The sequence below is a fragment of the Heloderma suspectum genome, chromosome 1, assembly GCF_057233095.1.
Source record: "Heloderma suspectum isolate Gila_16-S chromosome 1, 16-S_ref, whole genome shotgun sequence".
NCBI classification, from domain to species: Eukaryota; Metazoa; Chordata; class Lepidosauria; order Squamata; family Helodermatidae; genus Heloderma; species Heloderma suspectum.
The window spans coordinates 49,189,056-49,208,114 of record NC_139458.1 but is presented as its reverse complement, the minus strand read 5'-3'; the positions used below and the strand labels follow the sequence as shown (position 1 = coordinate 49,208,114).

At 43.5% G+C, this 19,059-nt stretch overlaps 1 protein-coding gene across 11 annotated transcripts in view; it reads left to right on the top strand.

Moving 5' to 3' along the window:
- The window catches only part of TTLL5 (tubulin tyrosine ligase like 5), a 165,335-nt gene that overhangs the window by 34,255 nt on the left and 112,021 nt on the right, over positions 1–19,059 (top strand). For 6 of the 11 annotated variants that reach the window (XR_014788883.1, XM_084841938.1, XM_084841923.1 and 3 more), the window contains exons 13-20: positions 9,949–10,030; positions 11,069–11,130; positions 11,977–12,065; positions 12,322–12,363; positions 15,990–16,103; positions 16,794–16,885; positions 17,271–17,333; positions 17,691–17,756. Coding sequence is in view for 10 of the 11 variants with exons in the window: in XM_084841938.1 (XP_084698064.1) it covers positions 9,949–10,030; positions 11,069–11,130; positions 11,977–12,065; positions 12,322–12,363; positions 15,990–16,103; positions 16,794–16,885; positions 17,271–17,333; positions 17,691–17,756 (610 nt within the window). In the remaining variant the exon portion in view is untranslated. The remainder of the gene's footprint in view (positions 1–9,948; positions 10,031–11,068; positions 11,131–11,976; positions 12,066–12,321; positions 12,364–15,989; positions 16,104–16,793; positions 16,886–17,270; positions 17,334–17,690; positions 17,757–19,059) is intronic. The other 5 variants (XM_084841917.1, XM_084841908.1, XM_084841956.1 and 2 more) reach the window with 1 other exon arrangement.

Here is a 19,059-nt window from a genome sequence, read left to right as displayed (position 1 = left end):
CGAGGGCATCACACTGCCCAAAATCCAGGCAGTTTGGCCCACTGGGTTTTGTGCTAGGCGCTGGTGAAATTTGATTTTTCCCACAAAAACTCCCAAAGCAAAGAGCTGTAACTTCTCCCTGTTTCCACGGACGTGTGTGAAACCTGGGCCCTTCCCAGCTCCCCTCAAAGGCATCGCATCACCCAAAGTCCAGGCAGTTTAGCCATTTGGCTTGTGTGCTAGGCGCAGGTAATTTGACTTTCCCCAGAAAGTCAGACCAAACTCAGGAGGGATAGTGTGTTGAAGTGGGGGTCACTATGCCTAATCTCTGCTGCAAGTTTCTTTGAAGTGCAAAACAAGTTTATTCAGAAGAATCACTGTCTCAGCCTCTCTGTGGCTGAATACACACATTACCTGGCAGGCTGGCTAGAAGAGGTTCTTCTATCTGCTGTTGTTTATTTCTACCACACACTAAATGAGGATTTTATGTTATATTTTAATGTTTGGGGTTTTCTTGGCCACACCACTTCTGCCAGATCTGAAACAGGCTGAATGGCTGGTTGTCCAAAGCCACCATCTCACCAATACAGTTGGTGATCTGGTCGGGTGCTGGAAACCTCCACTTGGTGGACCCATACTTTCCCCACCCCATCTCCTCCATGGTGGCCTGCCTGAGCCTCTTGGGGTTGAGAAACGGAGAGCTTGCAGGAATGCCAGCGGCACTACCAGCCTTCTGCTTGCCCCTGCTGCCAGTCTGCTGGGATGTGGGGGCCTCTTCCCTGGGCAAGACAGATTGGTGCTGACTCCTTAAGTGCAGGAGCAGGTTGCTGGTGCTGTAGTGCCCTGGCTGTTTCCCCCTGCTCAGAGATGCCTTGTAGTGGCGGCATATGGCAGTGCTGGGATCTGCTCCCAACCCACAGTGGTCCCACACAATGCTGCCGTGACGTTTCAGTGCTGGAGACACAGAATGCCTGCCTTGAGTTGGGGGGGCACCACATGAGCGGGGGGAACAATGGAAGAGGGGTCGGGTGCTGGAGCTTCTGCCTGCTGCTCCTCCTCCAACATACCCTGGAGGATCTCCTCCTCTTCTCCCTCCGCCATGCTGAGGACGTCAGACACCTCTGACCTAACATCCATGAGTGGGCTCCCCTCTTCTGGTACAGAAGGAGATGCTGCTGCTCCTTTGGCAAGAGTGCGACTACTGCAGCTGCCTCCACCAACCTCCTCGAACAGTGACCTCCGAGCACTGCAACTGGCCTCTACTCTGCTGCCCTACTGCACCGGGACATACTGTCTGGACTACAGGACAGACAGCTTGCCTAACGGTGCTTCTAGTGCCAGCAGCACCTCGCCCACCTCTGCCCCTGCCAACACCCTGAAGATGCCTCATATTGCACTGGATTGTTTTGACACACAGTGGAGTGTTATTGGAATAAGAAGTTAATATCAGTAGTATGCGTGTAGTCCCCTTCATAGATCACTGCCTTGTTGTGGCGAAGGGGCTTGCGTAACTCAGTGAAGCCATAAGCTATGCTGTGCAGGGCCACGCAAGACGGACAGGTCATGGCAGAGAGTTCTGACAAAATGTGGTCCACTGGAGAAGGAAATGGCAACCCACTCCAGTATTCTTGCCAAGAAAACCCCATGGAACGTATCACAAGGCTAAAAGAGATGACGCCGGAAGATGAGCCCCTCAGGTCGGAAGGTGTCCAATATACTACTGGGGAAGAGCAGAGGGTATTTCTAAGTAGCGCCAGAAAGAGTGAAGTGGCTGGGCCAAAGCCGAAAGGACACTCAGCTGTGGATGTGTCTGGTGGTGAAAAGAAAATCCGATGCTGTAAAGAACAATATTGTTTAGGAACCTGGAATGTAAGATCAATGAATCAAGGTAAGCTAGAGGTGGTCAAACATGAGATGGCAAGATTGAACATCGACATCTTGGGAATCAGCGAACTCAAATGGACAAGCATGGGCGAATTTAATTCAGGTGGCCATCATATCTACTATTGTGGGCAAGAATCCCTTAGAAGAAATGGAGTAGCACTCATAGTCAACAAAAGGGTGGGAAAAGCAGTACTCGGGTACAATCTTAAAAACGATAGAATGATCTCAGTACGAATCCAAGGCAAACCATTCAACATCACAGTAATTCACGTCTATGCCCCAACCACTGATGCCGAAGAAGCTGAGGTTGATGGGTTCTGTGAAGACCTACAACACCTTCTAGAACTAACACCAAAAAAAGATGTCCTCTTCATCATAGGGGATTGGAATGCTAAAGTAGGAAATCAAGAAATCACCGGGATAACAGGCAGGAGTGGCCTGGGTGTACAAAATGAAGCAGGACAAAAGCTAATAGAGTTTTGCCAAGAGAACACGCTGATCATAGCAAACACTCTTTTCCAACAGCACAAGAGAAGACTCTACACATGGACATCACCAGATGGTCAATATCGAAATCAGATTGATTATGTCCTTTGCAGTCAAAGATGGAGAAGCTCTATACAGTCAGTAAAAACAAGACCTGGAGCTGACTGTGGCTCAGATCATGAGCTTCTTGTTGCAAAATTTCAGCTTAAATTGAAGAACGTAGGGAAAACCACTAAACCAGTCAGGTATGACCTAAATCATATCCCTTATGAATATACAGTGGAGGTGAGTAATAGATTTAAGGGATTAGACCTGATAGACAGAGTGCCTGAGGAACTACGGACGGAGGTCCGTAACATTGTTCAGGAGGCAGCAACTCAATCCATCCCAAAGAAAAAGAAATGCAAGAAAGCCAAGTGGCTGTCTGATGAGGCTTTACAAGTAGCTGACGAAAGAAGGGAAGCAAAAAGCAAGGGAGAAAGGGGAAGATATATCCAACTGAATGCAGAGTTCCAGAGAATAGCAAGGAGAGACAAGAAGGCCTTCTTAAATGAACAATGTAAAGAAATCGAGGAAAACAACAGAATGGGGAAGACTAGAGATCTCTTCAAGAAAATTGGATATCTCAAGGGAACGTTTTGTGCAAAGACAGGCATGATAAAGGACAAAGAAGGCAGGGACCTAACAGAAGCAGATGAGATTAAGAAGAGGTGGAAAGAATACACAGAAGAACTATACAGGAAAGATCTGAATGTCCCTGATAGCCATGATAGTGTGGTCACTGAACTTGAGCCGGACATCCTCGAGAGTGAAGTCAAGTGGGCCTTAGGAAGCATTAGTAACAACAAAGCTAGCAGAGATGACAGCATTCCAGCTGAGCTATTTAAAATCCTAAAAGATGATGCTGTTAAAGTGCTGCACTCAATATGCCAGCAAATTTGGAACACTCAACAGTGGCCACAAGACTGGAAAAGGTCAGTTTACATTCCAATTCCAAAGAAGGGCAACGCCAAAGAGTGTTCAAACTACCGCACAATTGCGCTCATTTCACATGCCAGCAAGGTGATGCTCAAAATCCTACAAGCTAGGCTTCAGCAGTATGTGAACCGAGAACTACCGGAAGTACAAGCTGGGTTCCGAAGAGGCAGAGGAACTAGAGACCAAATCGCCAACGTTCGTTGGATCATGGAGAAAGCAAGAGAATTCCCGAAAAACGTCTATTTCTGCTTCATTGACTACGCTAAAGCCTTTGATTGTGTGGATCACAACAAACTGTGGCAAATTCTTAAAGTGATGGGAGTACCAGACCACCTTACCTGTCTCTTGAGAAACCTGTACGAGGGTCAAGAAGCAACCGTAAGAACCAGACATGGAACAACCGAGTGGTTCAAAATTGGGAAAGGAGTACGACAAGGCTGCATATTGTCACCCTGCTTATTTAACTTATATGCAGAGTACATCATGAGAAACGCCGGGTTGGATGAATCAGAGGTCGGAATTAAGATTGCCGGGAGAATTATCAACATCCTCCGATATGCAGACGATACCACCCTAATGGCAGAAAGCGAAGAGGATCTAAAGAGCCTCTTGTTGAGGAGAGGTTGAAAGAGTGAGAGTGAAAAAGCTGGTTTGAAACTCAACATTAAAAAAACTCAGATCATGGCATCTGGCCCCATCACTTCCTGGCATATAGAAGGGGAAGAAATGGAAGCAGTGACCGATTTTACTTTCTTGGGCTCCAAGATCACCGCAGACGGTGACTGTAGCCATGAAATTAAAAGACGCTTGCTCCTTGGGAGGAAAGCTATGGCCAACCTAGACAGCATAGTAAGAAGCAGAGACATCACCTTGCCGACAAAGGTCCGTCTAATCAAAGCTATGGTTTTCCCAGTAGTAATGTATGGCTGTGAGAGCTGGACTATAAGGAAGGCTGAGCGCCGAAGAACTGATGCTTTCGAACTGTGGTGCTGGAGAAGAGTCTTACGAGTCCCCTGGACTGCAAGGAGGTCAAATCAGTCCATCCTAAAGGAAATCAACCCTGAGTGCTCATTGGAAGGACACTTACTGAAGCTGAAGCTCAAATATTTTGGCCACCTAATGCGAAGAGAAAACTCTCAGGAAAAGACCCTGATGCTGGGAAAGATGGAAGGCAAAAGGAGAAGGGGACGACAGAGGATGAGATGGCTAGATAGCATCACCGATGCAATGAATATGAACTTGAGCACACTCCGGGAGAGAGCGCAGGACAGGAAGTCCTGGCGTGCTATGGTCCATGGGGTCACAAAGAGTCGGACACGACTGAACAACAACAACAACAACATGCGTGTAGTGCTTTTGGGATGTATTGCTTTGGAGGAACGCCACACAAGCACACATATGACATGGACACAGACACACAGGAGCAAAAGAAAAGCAGAACCACCTAAGCAAATAAAGTTTTTTGTTTTTTTTTAAATATTGTTTTATATTTAATTTTCATTTAGGGAAGCCAGGTAAAGTTCAAGAAATATAGGAGGACGGTGGAGGTGGTAAGAGCCAAGACCAAGCAAACAAGGAGGTTCTTTAATTTCTGTTTTGGGAGGAACAAGACAGAAAAACAAAAAGATTACTTCAGAACACAGGTTGCTCTAATGTGCCTTCATTTAAGAATTTGGAAAGCAAGAAAAAAAATGGTTGAATATTACTTCGGGGTGTTAGGGGTGGAAGAGGAGGAACATGCCCAGAAGTCAATGTTTGAATAAGACTGGATTTATAAAAGCTAGAAAACTCAAGAGTTGAAAGACAAAAAGGACATGGAATGGAATGGAACCAAAAGCTGTGAGGGTCTAATTAACAGGAAACTTTGCAGAGTCCCCAGGCAAGCACCTTGTACAATGATGGAAAGGCTGGAAGCATAGCAATGAGTGAAGAAAAACTATGTTTGTATGAAAAAATATTGAAAAGACAGATGAATACAGACAATGAAACTGTCAGAGGATGACAGAAATATAAGGCAGGTGCAATGGATGCCCAGGCAGAAAACAAACACTCTCAAAGGGAAAGCTCATGCACAGAGTGAAGGACCGATCCCAGGAGAAACGCAGCGGTTTTGCTTTTAGAAATCTAGGAAAGCCTGGCTGATAGCAATTGAGAACAAAGGAATAGAAGGAGGAGGAACTGCAGACACATGCACACACACCAAATCAGCTAACCATACACCAGCCCTCTCCTAAAGACACAGCTTGCGCAATAAACAAATGCAGCTGTTCGCCAAACTATATATACCCCCCTCCTCCACCATTCTCTCTGATTGGAGACTGTTGGCATAGGTTCTGCCCAAGAATTCCCATTAGCCAAAGCACACTCCCTTCTCCTCCTCCGCTCGCCTTCCCTCCCGCCTCCCCCAGCCTCCCGCATCTGCTCGCCTTCCCCCCTCCCTCCTCCTCCTCTTCCTGCCCCTCTGCATGAGCATTCTGAAGTTGATACATTTTGGAGACAGCCTGTCTGGACTGCTCAGGCATTCAGAAGAGCTCTGAATATACAAGGCAGAGGAGGCACTTCATGGGGGAGGCACCTCAGTTCTGCTCTGAACCGCTTCGTATCACGAGGAGGGTCCTCCGAATCAGCCCGCTTCACCTTGTTATTCGGGCTTCGTAACAAGGTGGTGCACAGCCCTAATGCATTTTGACCTGAAATATTTGAGGGGGAAAATTGAAGCACACTTAGGGTGCAATTCTGTGCATGTTTAGACAGAAAAAAGGCCTACAACTCCGAACATTCCTCAGCCAGCATGGCCTTTTTCCTGTCTAAACATGCATAGGCTTGTGCCCTTAATGTGATTTAAACGTGATATTATGTAGAAATGTTTATTGGAATACTTAATAAAAATTAAAGACAATAGTAAGTACTTCCCTTACATTGTTCAATTTTAAGGGGAAAAACAAAGGTACTGAAAACTGCTGACACACTAATTAATTTTAGCAACCCAAAGAACTGTGCATGATATGCTGACAACCACTCATCTATTTCAACAAAGTTCAACTCTCTTCCACTAAGGTTGTTGGGGCACCGTCAGTTTCTGTTACTATTTATTAGTTCCATTTCACCCTGAGACATATATGTATTCTCTCATATAGTTGCTAAGGATAATCACCCGAAAAGCATTAATTACAAATTTGAAACTGTCAAGCTTGCCTAATATTGTATTTGCAATTGGCATACATCCATTTTTACTAATGAACTTATCAAACGCAAAATTTTCTGTGGAAAAATAAAGTCCTGGAAAATGTTCCGCCCCATATCACTGGTGATGCCTGATAAAGGTCCCTGGAATAGTAATCCTATGACCCCTAGGCAGAGTCGGGCAGGGACATAGGATACTTCAGATTCCTGGATCAGAGGTTGGAGACAGTGCTCTGACCTCTGACCCAGGAGTCCAAGCTCCCCACCCCCTTCCCCTCACAGCTGGTGTGAAGAGAATTGCACAGGGTGCCTCTCCAAGGTCACAAAGGTGACCTCAGAGGGAAGGTAAAGGGATGGTCCTGTGGGCGGGGACAGGGGTGAGACTAGGGAGGCTGCTGTACAAGGAATCCTCTGGCCTCCCCCGCCTCCTTCCCTCCCCCTCCCTGATGCCTCTGCTAGATGGGCAAAAATGCCTGTCTAGCTAAAATGCAGAGCGGGAGGCATGGCGGAGGCGACAATCGCCTCCACCGCCCCCCACTCTGCACTGGATGCTTGAAGCCTCCGAGTTCGGTGGCTTACGAATATCAAAGGTGGATCCAGTAGGATTGCACCCTTATTTCTTTAAAGATTTCAGGAGTGGGGAAACACAAATAGGTACTGGTTTGGTGGAGTGGGTAATGAAGGACATAGAGAAAAAATACTGACTTAAGAAACTGCCATTTTGCAAGAGGGGAAGGGCTGTATTACATATTAAAGCATAAGTTATCTAAGGACAAGGTGCCAGCTGCTGCTTCCAGCCTTCTACAGTGACCATAAAGTTGCTTTTTATCTGAGAATTAGGCCTGTGCTGAGAATTGTGAATTGTTATGGTGTGATCTGACAAGTACATGGTATACTTCCTACTCATAAACTGAGTTTGGAAAGAAAATTGGGTGTTTGGATCTTTGCAACACTGTAGTGACATGCCTTCAGATGCCCTCTGTAAATTGAATACTCTCCCTAGAATCATAGTGTTTGAAGGGATCTCAGAGGGCATTTGAAAGTATCCTACCACAGTGCACGGAACAAAGAATAGAGTAACAAAAGCCTCTGTTTGCATGATCTCATGACCCTGTTGGGTTATTTGAGGGTTCTTTCCCCTTCATACAAGCCATGCCACCCAGGTGGACAGTTTGGTAAATGGTGCTTGGCATGTGCTGTGGCTTAAACAAGCCACTGTGGCTTGTTTAAGCTGTGGTGGTCATGCACACCGAGTCTTTATGTATTTTTTCCCATTGGAACTTTAGTAAAAAGTAATATACGTGCTAGAAAAACCTCCATGTGTAAATGACAGTTCAAGTATTTGTTCAGCCTGGGTGGATGAACTGGGCAAAAAGTGAATGTAAGGAAATGGTAATCTGTGCAGTGTGCCTTGGAAATGGGTTTATTCAGAGCAAAGGAAAATGTTTCTAGCATTTTCCAAAGAGACTGAACATTTGTCAGCTTGAAAGGAAAGTAAGAAACTTTTCCAGAAGGAATAACGGTAAGTTACACTCTGGTGATCTGTTCTAGAAGTATGTTTGAGATGTGTATTCTTGAAAGGAGTATGTGATGGCTATCAGAATTATGGAGGCTGGCTAAATTTGTTGACCTGTCATTTCACAATCTCAGTTTTTTTTACAGCCTAGAGCACAATGTAGGACTAGTGGCAACCCTCAAAAGCCAAGAAGTGTGTTAACAAGGGGCTTCTGGGTGGGAAGGAGGAAAATTTCCTTCTCTCTCTCCTCCACCTCTCTTCCCCCCACCCTCTTCTACTCTTTTGTTGATGAAGGCCAAGGGAGTGGACCTCTTAGTAGTGCCCATACTAAAGGATAGTGTGGCAGAGGGTCTTATGTGCATAATGTGTAAAACTGTGTTAACAAAACTGCAAAGGCTAGTGTATGAAGAGATGGGGCTTTGAAAGGCAAGCCTTTTGTTTTTTTAAAACATGCATGCATGCGCGTGTGCACACACACACACAGGTGCACACACAATTTTTCTATCCAGCATTTTGTATTTTTTTCAGCTTCATATTTTACTGGGAATTCCCCTGAACTTTCACTGGAAAAAACATGTAGCTCTGTCTTAAGAGAGTTAAATTTCCATCTGACACGGTTACCACAAGGTAGAGTTCTCTGTCATGTGGTTCCTTGGTCATCTGCGTTGCTACAAACATATGTGATAAAGGTTTTGTGTGTGATAAAGGTTGGCGGACTTTGCTGCTTCACATTTCTCATATGGCTAAATGATGTCTATATAGGTAATCCATGGCTGCTGCTGCTGCTGCTGTTTCCTGAGCTATAGAGTTTCATGGGTAAATCATGTTTTAAAGAATTACTTGCCTTACCTCCCACCCCCCGCCCCCTCTGGTTTTCAGATTTCACATTTCCAAGTGTGGTTTATCTACTTTGAAAGATTTAAATAGTTGTAGTTTTCATTAATTTTTTTTTTCGAAGTAAAGTTTTGGTGTGCTGAGTGTTTTATTAAGAAACCATACTATATTATCTCTGAAGTCATGTTTTATGTGTGTGATATGGTGAGATCTCTGGTATGTGTGTTTTATCTGTAATCTTAAGTTTAGTGTGTGAAGTGAGGTTTTGGGGCTTGATCCTAATTTTTAAAGAAATCAGGGGGGTAGTATTCACACATGAACATACATACAACGGAAGTGCCATTAAAAGCCCCCCCAAATAAATTCTACTTGAGTAAATCCTGTTTAAAACAGTGCACATGTGTGTGTATGTATGAAAACCAATGGAAACAACACCTTGAATATTGTGAGCAGAATGAATGATTTACTTCTCAAAAACAAAGAGCCAGAAAGCAGAGACAAAATACTGCCACAATGCAAAGGTAAAACTAACTTCTTGACTCCAAAGCATTAATTGGGTGAACTAGGGGTGAACCAACAGAAACTATAGAATAGTTCAAGATCAGCTGCTGTCATCTGTATTGCCTCTCCACATTTCTTACATGGTGAGCTAATTATCTGGTTCACTCAAAATCCTTTGACATAGGCTTGTTGTGTTGTTGGTTTAAGTTAGGGGTGCAAAACCTCAGGCCTGGGGGCAAAACTGGCCCTCCATCATTCCCAGATGGCTATGCTACCTTCCCCCGACCACCGATCATTCTGTGGTTTCCCAGCTTTTATACAGTTTTCCCCCATTTGAAAAGGTTGAAATGCTTTTCCTATAGCTTAGTTACTGGCTGTAGAAGACTGAAGCTAAAATATGTAGCTATTTTTAGTGTTTTAGGCCTGCCCCTTTTGCCTTTGTCCCTATCTACCACTGGAATGCAGCCCCTGAAAGCTTCTCTGAAATGGACTTCAGCCCTCGGGTGGAAAGAGGTTCAACAACCCTGGTTTAAGTCTTTAGAAATACCATTATGCCATCACTGGAAATGTTGTGTACTTTGTTTCAGAACTTTATGGCTTTGATGTCCTCATTGATTCTACTCTCAAGCCTTGGCTCCTGGAGGTGAATCTGTCACCTTCCCTGGCCTGGTAAGGAGTTCTTGGGAAAAGTGGGGTTTGAAATGGCTGTATCTTGTTTGGCTATCTAAGCTAAGATTTTAGAGGAAAGGCTGAGTGAACTTCATTTTGTCCCCTGGAGACCAGGGGATTAACTTTTGTGATGGACAGGAGGCAGGGCCAGCTTGCTAATTGACTGCTTCATGGAGGAGACACTCCCAGTCTCCCAGACTTGAGGCGTTAGTGGAGCTTCCTGCAGCTGAGCCTTGCTGTTTTGTTTAAAATCTTGATTTTTCTGCACTCTCTCCTCTGCCTGACATCCTGTAGACATGGACAAAGAAGAGTAATTTTTTAAAAACAGTTTTGCTCTGTGGGGTCACCAGGTTACACAAGTAGGTGCTACCTACCACCTCTTCCCTCATCTCCTCCCGGTGTGTCTCATCCTCTTGGTTGGGCTGGTGGGAGACAGGACTAAGAAGAGCAGTGAGAAGGCTCTTGGAAGGCCACATTCTTCCAACTGTGTATTCTCTGGGCCAGCAGTGAAGGGAATGAGCAGAGCCACCTTGGCCATGGCAATAGCTAGATTGAAGACCCAGGCCATGTAGCTTCACATCATCTTAGCCCCTTCCCAGCCCTCACAGATGTGCACTTTCTTCTGGGCCAGGCCTGTGGGAAAGATCGGTGCCACCTCCTAATAAGATTATTTTCCAAATACATCTGGCAGAATTGGGCAGAGAGGCCCCAGATAGGCCACTCCAACCTTTCTCTCCAGCTACATCTCAGAGATCCTTGTCCTTCAAGCACTGAATGTGTGATAAGAGGCAGCTAAAGTATAACTTTTGCCCCAAAACAAAATAAGCCAAACATATTGAGATTCAGTCAAATGTAATATTAGGCAAAGGGGAATCCTAGCCCTCCCCCCTCCTTAATTTGTGTCCAAAACTTTGGGGGAGAAAGGTGTTCATAAAGTTGAGGCACCTTTTTTCCTTAAACTATCTTCAGGGACATGGAATAAATTTGTTGATCAATTGGAGATAATTGATTTGCCTTCTCTTGTTTCATGTTGGACAGTGATGCTCCTTTGGACCTGAAGATTAAAGCTAGTATGATTTCAGACATGTTCACACTTGTAGGTGAGTGGCGTGCCAATTCCAGTCTAGTGTTTTGTTGGCTTGGGTGATAATGGGTTAAAGGTGGTTATATTGTGTGTGAGAAAACTGATAGAGGGGGTGAGTATTTTGATTGTAGGTGGATGTATATGTGACATACTGGAACGCCATGTGGTAGTAGAAGTATGAGAACTCATTTTGTAAAGTGGGGGTATGCAGTGGCTGAGAAGTGTACAGTTTGTGAGAAACATAAGTGTGCTAAGCTATATAGAATGAAAGAGGCATGAATGGTGCTATGGATATGGATTCTGGTGTGTGTGTGTGTCGAGGGGATGACATCTGCATGATGTTTTGATAGTATGAGGATTGTGAGATTTCTAGAATAGTGCTTTGTTTTGTTGGCATGGTTCCCATTGTCTACTTATTTTAAAAGGAATCATGCCAGCAAAACAAAGCCTTACTCTGGAGTTATCTCAGTCCTCACTCTATCAAAGCGTCTCAGATAATCAGCTCCTCAAAACACACGTGCACATACGCCGGAATCCATACCTATACCCTGCTCAGCATCAGTCATGGCTCTTCCATACTCCACAGCTCAGCACAACAAAGCTTCACACAAGTTTGTGTTTGAATTCGGAAAAGACTGAAATGCAATCAAAGTGGTGCATTTACATTCTATCTAGAAGGAGCACCTTTCTGTTACTCAACAGTCCCTATAATTAAGCAATGGCTTGGGAGGGCATCCATGGCAGCCTTAGTCGGGCAGCTGTTTAGATGGAATAGTTATGCTGCTGAGGCTATTGATCCAGAATCACTAAATTGTCCATAAAGTAAATGTTCTTATGTGGCCTATTGCTATCCCTCTCTTAGGCTTTGTTTGTCAGGATCCAGGTCAGCGGTTAAACCGGACATCTTATTACTCCTCTGATGGAAGGAGAAATCCCTACCAGAAACCTCAAGTAAGGAAAAAATCAGGAAAGTAGCTTAAAGTTTAAAACATTTGCTGTGCTGCATGCATATATGAACCCCAAATGTCTTGAGTGCATATTTAAGAAGTGTAAATATAATGCTGGGGATGGAGCAAAAGCAAACTGCACTTTTATACCAATCTGAAATGGACACTCTGTATATTTCAGGCATGTTACATAAGGAGGGATGGTGCCAGGAGTTGTAGGAAAACATGAAATCCTAATTAATTTTATCTTTCTCTTGTAGCGCCCTGTCTCTGCACAGTCCCGATCAACGAATGCCAAATTGGTAGGTATTGAGCTTTATATTGCTTCACTTACCATTTATATACTCCCAACTGTCTATTTAATTTTTTAAAAATAATATGCTGATTATATCTGCATTGCCTTTTAAGACTGCCGTAAATAGCTGTGGTAAAGATGTTTGAGGAAGAGGAATAAACTTTTCCAAATGGCAAGAGCTGCAGACAGATGAATAACTATGCCACGCTATCTCCCTGAATTCTTTTGAAATCTAGTATTTACTGCAGAATTCAGATTTCTCTCTGTGTGTGAAAGGTGAATGGCGTCTTGTCCCCATAATTGTGTTACATCAATACATCCTTAAACATATGCAACATCTCTACTGTAAGATGTTGCTGTTCTTCATAGCTATTTGTTCCTCCCTCATGTTCTACAGTTATGTTCCCTCACTAACCTTAAGATGCCTGTCTGCTTTGCTCTCCTCCTTACTTTTCCTACAACCACAGCCATTTGTGCCTACTTCTGGTTCAGAATAAAGGATGCACATTAAACAAGTTTATGCAAACTTGACAAAATTTGCATCAGTTTATTGATTTGCTGTGAAAAGTTCAGAATTTATATTATTTTTGTTCAGAGTATGGACATTCCTGAAATATGGAAAAATACCAGTGTAAGAAGAAAAAAACAGAAAAGGTTGTTGTGATAGAGCAGAAACTTTGGCGACTATTAGAGGTGCCCTCCAGATATTTTGGACTACAACTCCCACCAGCACCAGCCATTATGTCCAATGGTCAGTGATGATGCAAACTGTAATCCAAAACATCCGGTGGGCACCAAGTTGGCAAAGGCTGGCCCAGAAGGTTGAGTTAATGGTGGCAGTGTGGCAAGCAAATATAGTGTCATGGGAGTTTGGTGTTCTCTTCACATCAAGCATCTGGGAGTGAAAGAAGAAGTGTTATGCTCATCTTGCTCAAGAGAGAGCTTCCACTTGACCTTGATTACTATTTTAAAAGTAGCAGGAAGTCCATGCTAGAATTGGCCAGAGTGGTTATATTTATTAAAGTAATGAGAGAAAATGCTGAACTAGATAGAACTTTGGGCTGATCTAGTTCTTGTTCATCAGACTGAGTTGCAGATAATAGGTATAAATGTTACATTTCACAGTACAGTAGACCTAGACTGGCCCTGCTTCATTAGCAGTCATGGAGTTTTAGTTGTTCTCAAGCTACTTTCAACACTAGGGTTTTTTTTTCTCTTAACCTCTGCCTTCCCCATCCTAGCTAGAGAATTGGTATCTGCTTTCTGTGTCCTGACCCAGAAGGAGGGGAAAGGAGTGCTCCAGAGGACACAGCACATTTTCTTGCCTGGCTCATGAGTGGGAAAGCCTCTTCATGCCATGGCAACAAACTGCTGAGTGCCACATCAGGAACCTGCCATGGCACCATGCTGTGCCTTTTCTCCACATCTTTGGGCTGGGTAGGGGAAATGGAGCATTTCTTCAGCCTACAGTGAGCTTCCTGTGACACATCCCAGCATGCAGTTGCTGTGTTGGAGGAGGCAGCAGAGATAAAGCAGTACATTCCATGCACATCGAGGGCCAGCAGCAGACAATTCCCTGCACACACAAGGGTGCAGCATGTATGGCAGGCACATTGGTAGGGGAGTCATCAGTGTCTGAGCTTGACCACTGATGTGAGCAATGGCAAGTCTCATGGCAGCTGTAATGGTGCTTGATTCAAGGGATGGATGAATCTGTCAGTTTTGCTTTCTCCTGCAATCAGTTTTTTTTTTTAAATCTCAGGTTTGTTCTGTCCCGAACCTGAAGAAATGTGCAAATTTTGGTAAATTCTTATAAAAAATGAATTGATACAAAATTCTCACCCATCTCTACTTGACACCCCATAACATTTTCCTGCTCTGCTTTCCTACACCTCAGAAATGAAGACTACCCCACCCTGGAACCTCTGGAATGAGAAAAAAAATTGAACTAACCTTAAGGGTACAATCCTATACATGTTTAGACAGAAAACGTCCCACAACTCCCAACTGGCAAGGGCATGTTGGGAACTGCTGGACTTTTTTCTGTATAAATGTACATAGGATTGTGCCCTAAATTGCTGTTCTCAGAGGTTCTGGGGTGGAGTAGTCTTTCCAGATTACTAAAGACAAAAAGAGTTGACAGAGCCTGCACCTTATAACTGAGGAAAAGTACAAACCTATCATCTTGGAATTAGACAGTTTGAGTCTGGTGGGATATCCTCCTTTACTCTGATTGCAGTACTTGTATGGATATTGTGCTGTTTCTGTTCCTTATTCATTCACTGTTGTGTTTCTTAGTATTCTCTGCTTCTGGTGGAATGCAGCTTAATTTATAATTGGAGTGGGGGAGCAGTCAAGGATTTGCTTTGAGATTCCGTGCTCTTTCTGAGAGCTGAAGGGAAGACCTTCTGTGCTTGATCTCATTTCCTGATGAAAACCCTGTCTGGTTATCAAGAAGATTTACTGCCCAGAAGTGAAGACTATCCCACCCTAGAACTTCTAAGAACAGAAACTTAGTGTTCAATTTTTCTTGCTTATCACCACTGCAGTGCTATTTATGTGTGCTGGGTGCTGCTCATTAGCAATTTTTTGAGCTAATCACAATGATGGGAGCACAACATTCTTGAATATTAAATGATTTGAACAGAGTAAACTGGAGTTGAATTTCAGTTGCATGTTACAGTCATCTTCATTTGTCTAGATTTGTATGCTTCCTCTTCTAAGGCTTATCCTGTCTTTTGGTTTGTGAACTCCCCCTTTTCTGTATTAAGAAGAATGAAAACCATATGATATGATGGGGAATACTCCTAATAGTCCTTTTTGATATTTTTCTAGAGATAGACTAAGCTCATCCCCTAGTCTGTGGTACAGCTGAACCTAGTTTTAACTTTAGTTACTTTGATCTTGGGTTTTAAATCTTTCTTTAGGAACTTATTGTCTCAAAGTCTTTAAATACATTTGATTTAAGCCTTGCCAATGCAGCTAGGTTGAATGTCTTGCCAGGACCCCAGATCTTATTTTTTCCTTTTGTTTCCATTTTGTACTTGCCCATGACTAACTCAGACAGCCACCTTGTGACCGAAATGAAGATGAATTCAGAAAATACAATCTCTCTGCTTAGTAAAGATCTTTGGTTGCGGTAATTTTAGCACTTGGAACTAGTGAAAATACTGATGAGCTAAATTTCTCGTCCTTACTGTGGCTTCATCTCCCAAGCAGATTACTACAAACCATGGGCTGTCCAGCAGTTGAAAGCTGGGAATGTTACCCCACAGGCACGAGAGCCAGGAACATGTGTCATGTTTTGCCCATAGAGACAGAAGCTGTGAATGCTGGCTCCTGCTGCTGTGGGGTGTGGTTCTGTGGTCAAACTCTGGGAATGTGAAGTTTGGCCTTGGTATCTAATGGGGTGTGGGCCTTGCTATAGTTGGAGGCAGGGAGTGTGAAACCTGGCATTTGTGCCCTTGGATCTTTCTGCCTCCAAGTGTGACTCCTGGATTTGGTGCCTGGAGAGTATCTTTTGCTCAGCAAGAGCCATCTTTTGCTGGGTTTGGCAGTTGAAATCTATTAAAAATATTTGGCATAAAATTAGAAGAAAAAGCTAAAACCTGGATTCTCACTGTGATCCTACAGCGTTCTCGTCCTCTTTCTGCCAGTGATGCCGAGATGAAAAACCTTATGCCCTCAGCAAAGGAAAAAGCAGGAGGAAGACATGTTGGTTCTATGCTGGGCCTCTCCATGGAGGAGGTAAGAGGAGTCCCATACCATATTCAGTACCTGGACATAAGGACATATGGAAATGAAGAGAACAATCAATCTCATGAATGAGTGCATTTGGCTACTAGATGGCTCTGCCTGGGGTTAACAAACTGAGGCCAGCATCATAGCAGCACAACAGGAGAATTAAATGACAGAGAATAAAATGGCTAGCTATAGAGGGCAACTGATAAATTGGCCCCCAAATTAACTGGTCCTTGATTCAAAGGAATTATGTGTATACTCCAGTGTTAGGGCAAAGGAGGGCAGACTTCAGTCTTCCTGGATCTTCTTTGGTTTTTTTATTAGAATCCATGTGCCAAATAGTGGTTTAGGGCCACAGACAAGGAACAGAGTTTTCTGAGCACTTGTCCAGTGCGGGATTTTGTTTTCAATGCCAAAAGTGAGCTTACACTTCTTTCACACTAAAATCCACTCCTGGTTTTCTCCCCTGTGTTTTCTTATTTACTCTAATTTAGAAAGAAAAATAAACCTGTTTAGTCGCTGTTGTTGAACAGTGGGGAGTTAGAAAACCTTGCAGATCTACTAGTATATCTCCCAGTATGTCCTAATCTACCTTTAGCTCACCTCTGAGTTAGGATATCTCAAAACATTCTGTGAAGCCAGATCCTGTCCTGAGGGTAATGTTTCTGTATTAGTGGCTTCCATTACTCATTCCAGATAAAAGTTTTGCGTCGCATGAAGGATGAATATGAGAGAAGAGGGGGATTCATTCGAATATTCCCTACACCACTAACTTGGGAGATTTATGGGTGAGCAAAAATAAAAAATTTAGAGTTTTGATTCTATCATCTTGGAATTTGTAGAAGATATTTAGGAGGTAGCAGATATAAATGTTCACTTTTCCCCACTCTAAGATCTTTCCTCAGGCTGTAAATGTCACCTTCAGGGTTATGCCTTATTGTATAACAAAAGCTGTCTTATTGGCTTTATCTTTTTGTGTTGCCAACATACTCCAGCTTTCTACCATCCAGATGCTGTTCCTTCCTTATTAGCCTTTTCTTTTCCTCCTTTCCTGTCTTGTGATGCTGTTCGTCTCTTGCTCTTCACAATAGGCTTTGAGATTTTCTTCTGCTCTTATATTTTTCCATTTTTAATGATGAATTTTATCTGACTTACCTGGTCTTGGTTTTTCAGAACCTATCTGGAACACAAGACAACAATGAACTATATGCTGGCCACTCGCCTTTTCCATGAAAGGTAGGAAAGTAGTTCTAGGGTACTCCAAAAACATAAGAATTACCCTGCCGGATCAGGCCAAAGTCTATCCAATCCATCATTCCACATCCACCCAGCAGTGGCCCAGCAGATACCTCTGGAAGCTCACCACTTTGGGCTTACTGTTGATTCTGCCATTTTGTTAATTTACCTGATTCACAGATATCTTATCTGGAACCCTTAAGAGCTTTTGTTGAGGAACTTAGCCAAAACCTTATAATCTATGGTGAATACAATATTATCTATGTAAATGTGTTTATTCATATGAATATTTGAGCAAACATCAAATATAAACTCATAGATCTGTTTACATAATACATAACCTCATTTTTTCCCTAGATTTCTTGTCTTGTGCCCGAATGTTCAACTGCATCTGGGAATATTTGTACATTTCAATCCTTCCATGTGAGAATTGCATGCAACAGAATGTCAGTTTGGTATAACCTTTTGAGCCAAATATCAGAGGATCAAAAATTAAGTTTTTGCTTCAAACCATAATAATATAAAGCTTGCTATATGCATTTTCTCTGGCATGCTGCTTCTGGCAATAGTATAACAGGTTTTTTGCCTTTTGCATCTTAGGAACTATTTTAGGGTTCTGAAGAACATAACTGTTGGACATATGAATCTGCCTTATACCAAGTTAGACTGTTGGTCCTTTCAGCCCAGTATTGTCTACTCTCACTGATGGCAGCAGCTCTCCAAAGTCTCAGAAAGGTTTTCCCCAGCCCCGCTACCTGAGATCATTTTAACTGGAGGTACCAGGAATGGAACCTGGGACCTTATACATGCAAAGTATGTGCTGTTCTATTGAGCCATTGGCTGTCCGCATGACTGCACATCATAAGCTGTTTCTTCTTTGAGAACATCATGTCCCAAAGGCGCTGCTTGTTGATCCTTTTTGGAATGCATTTTTAGAGTGATTACCTGCCAGCAACATTTCCACTGGTCTGAACAAGAAATTCATCCCACTTGTTGCTATGTTCAATACTATTAATTTTAGTAATGAAATCCAAGAGGTTCTCCCAAATGGGCAGTTAATTTTTTATTGGCAAAAGTCTGAATGGCAAGATGGGGAGTGGAAGTAAGACATTTTCAAAATATTTGCAGTAGGCAGTGTTTGCATTTTGGATAACTTGAGATAGTTGCCTCGCTCCAAGGCATCCCATGCAAACAACTCATGGTGTGGAACAGCTTTGTGGATAACTAGGGTCCAAAGAAACATTCCACTGGATCAGGTTCAGCTCCAGGTTTTAGAGGGACATGAGAAGATCGCACTTGGCGGACCTGCCTTCTGCCACTTGGCCTCCCCAGTGACATTGCTGCAGCTGCCGGCCTTGCCCGTGAGAGTGAGCAGGCTTACCTAGTGGTGCTGGCAGTGTAATGGGCTAGGTGTTGAGCTGCTGCTTGGCTCCAGTCAGTACCTGGTAGGTGCCATAGTATACCTCCCACAGCACTGCTGCTGCCACTGCATAAGTCCACTTATTTGAGAGGGCAGTGCTGGTGGCTGCAGCAGTGGAGGCCCTCTGTATACCCTGCTGGAGGTGTGTGGATGCCCCAGTATTTCTGGTGTTGTCATGCTGGCATTGGATACACAAATTATGAAGAATGCTGCATGTAGCAATTATAACTGGCACGAACTATCGGCATTGAGCCAATGCTCCAAGCAGTTCCAACATGCTTTCTATGAAAAGCATGTTCAGTGAGA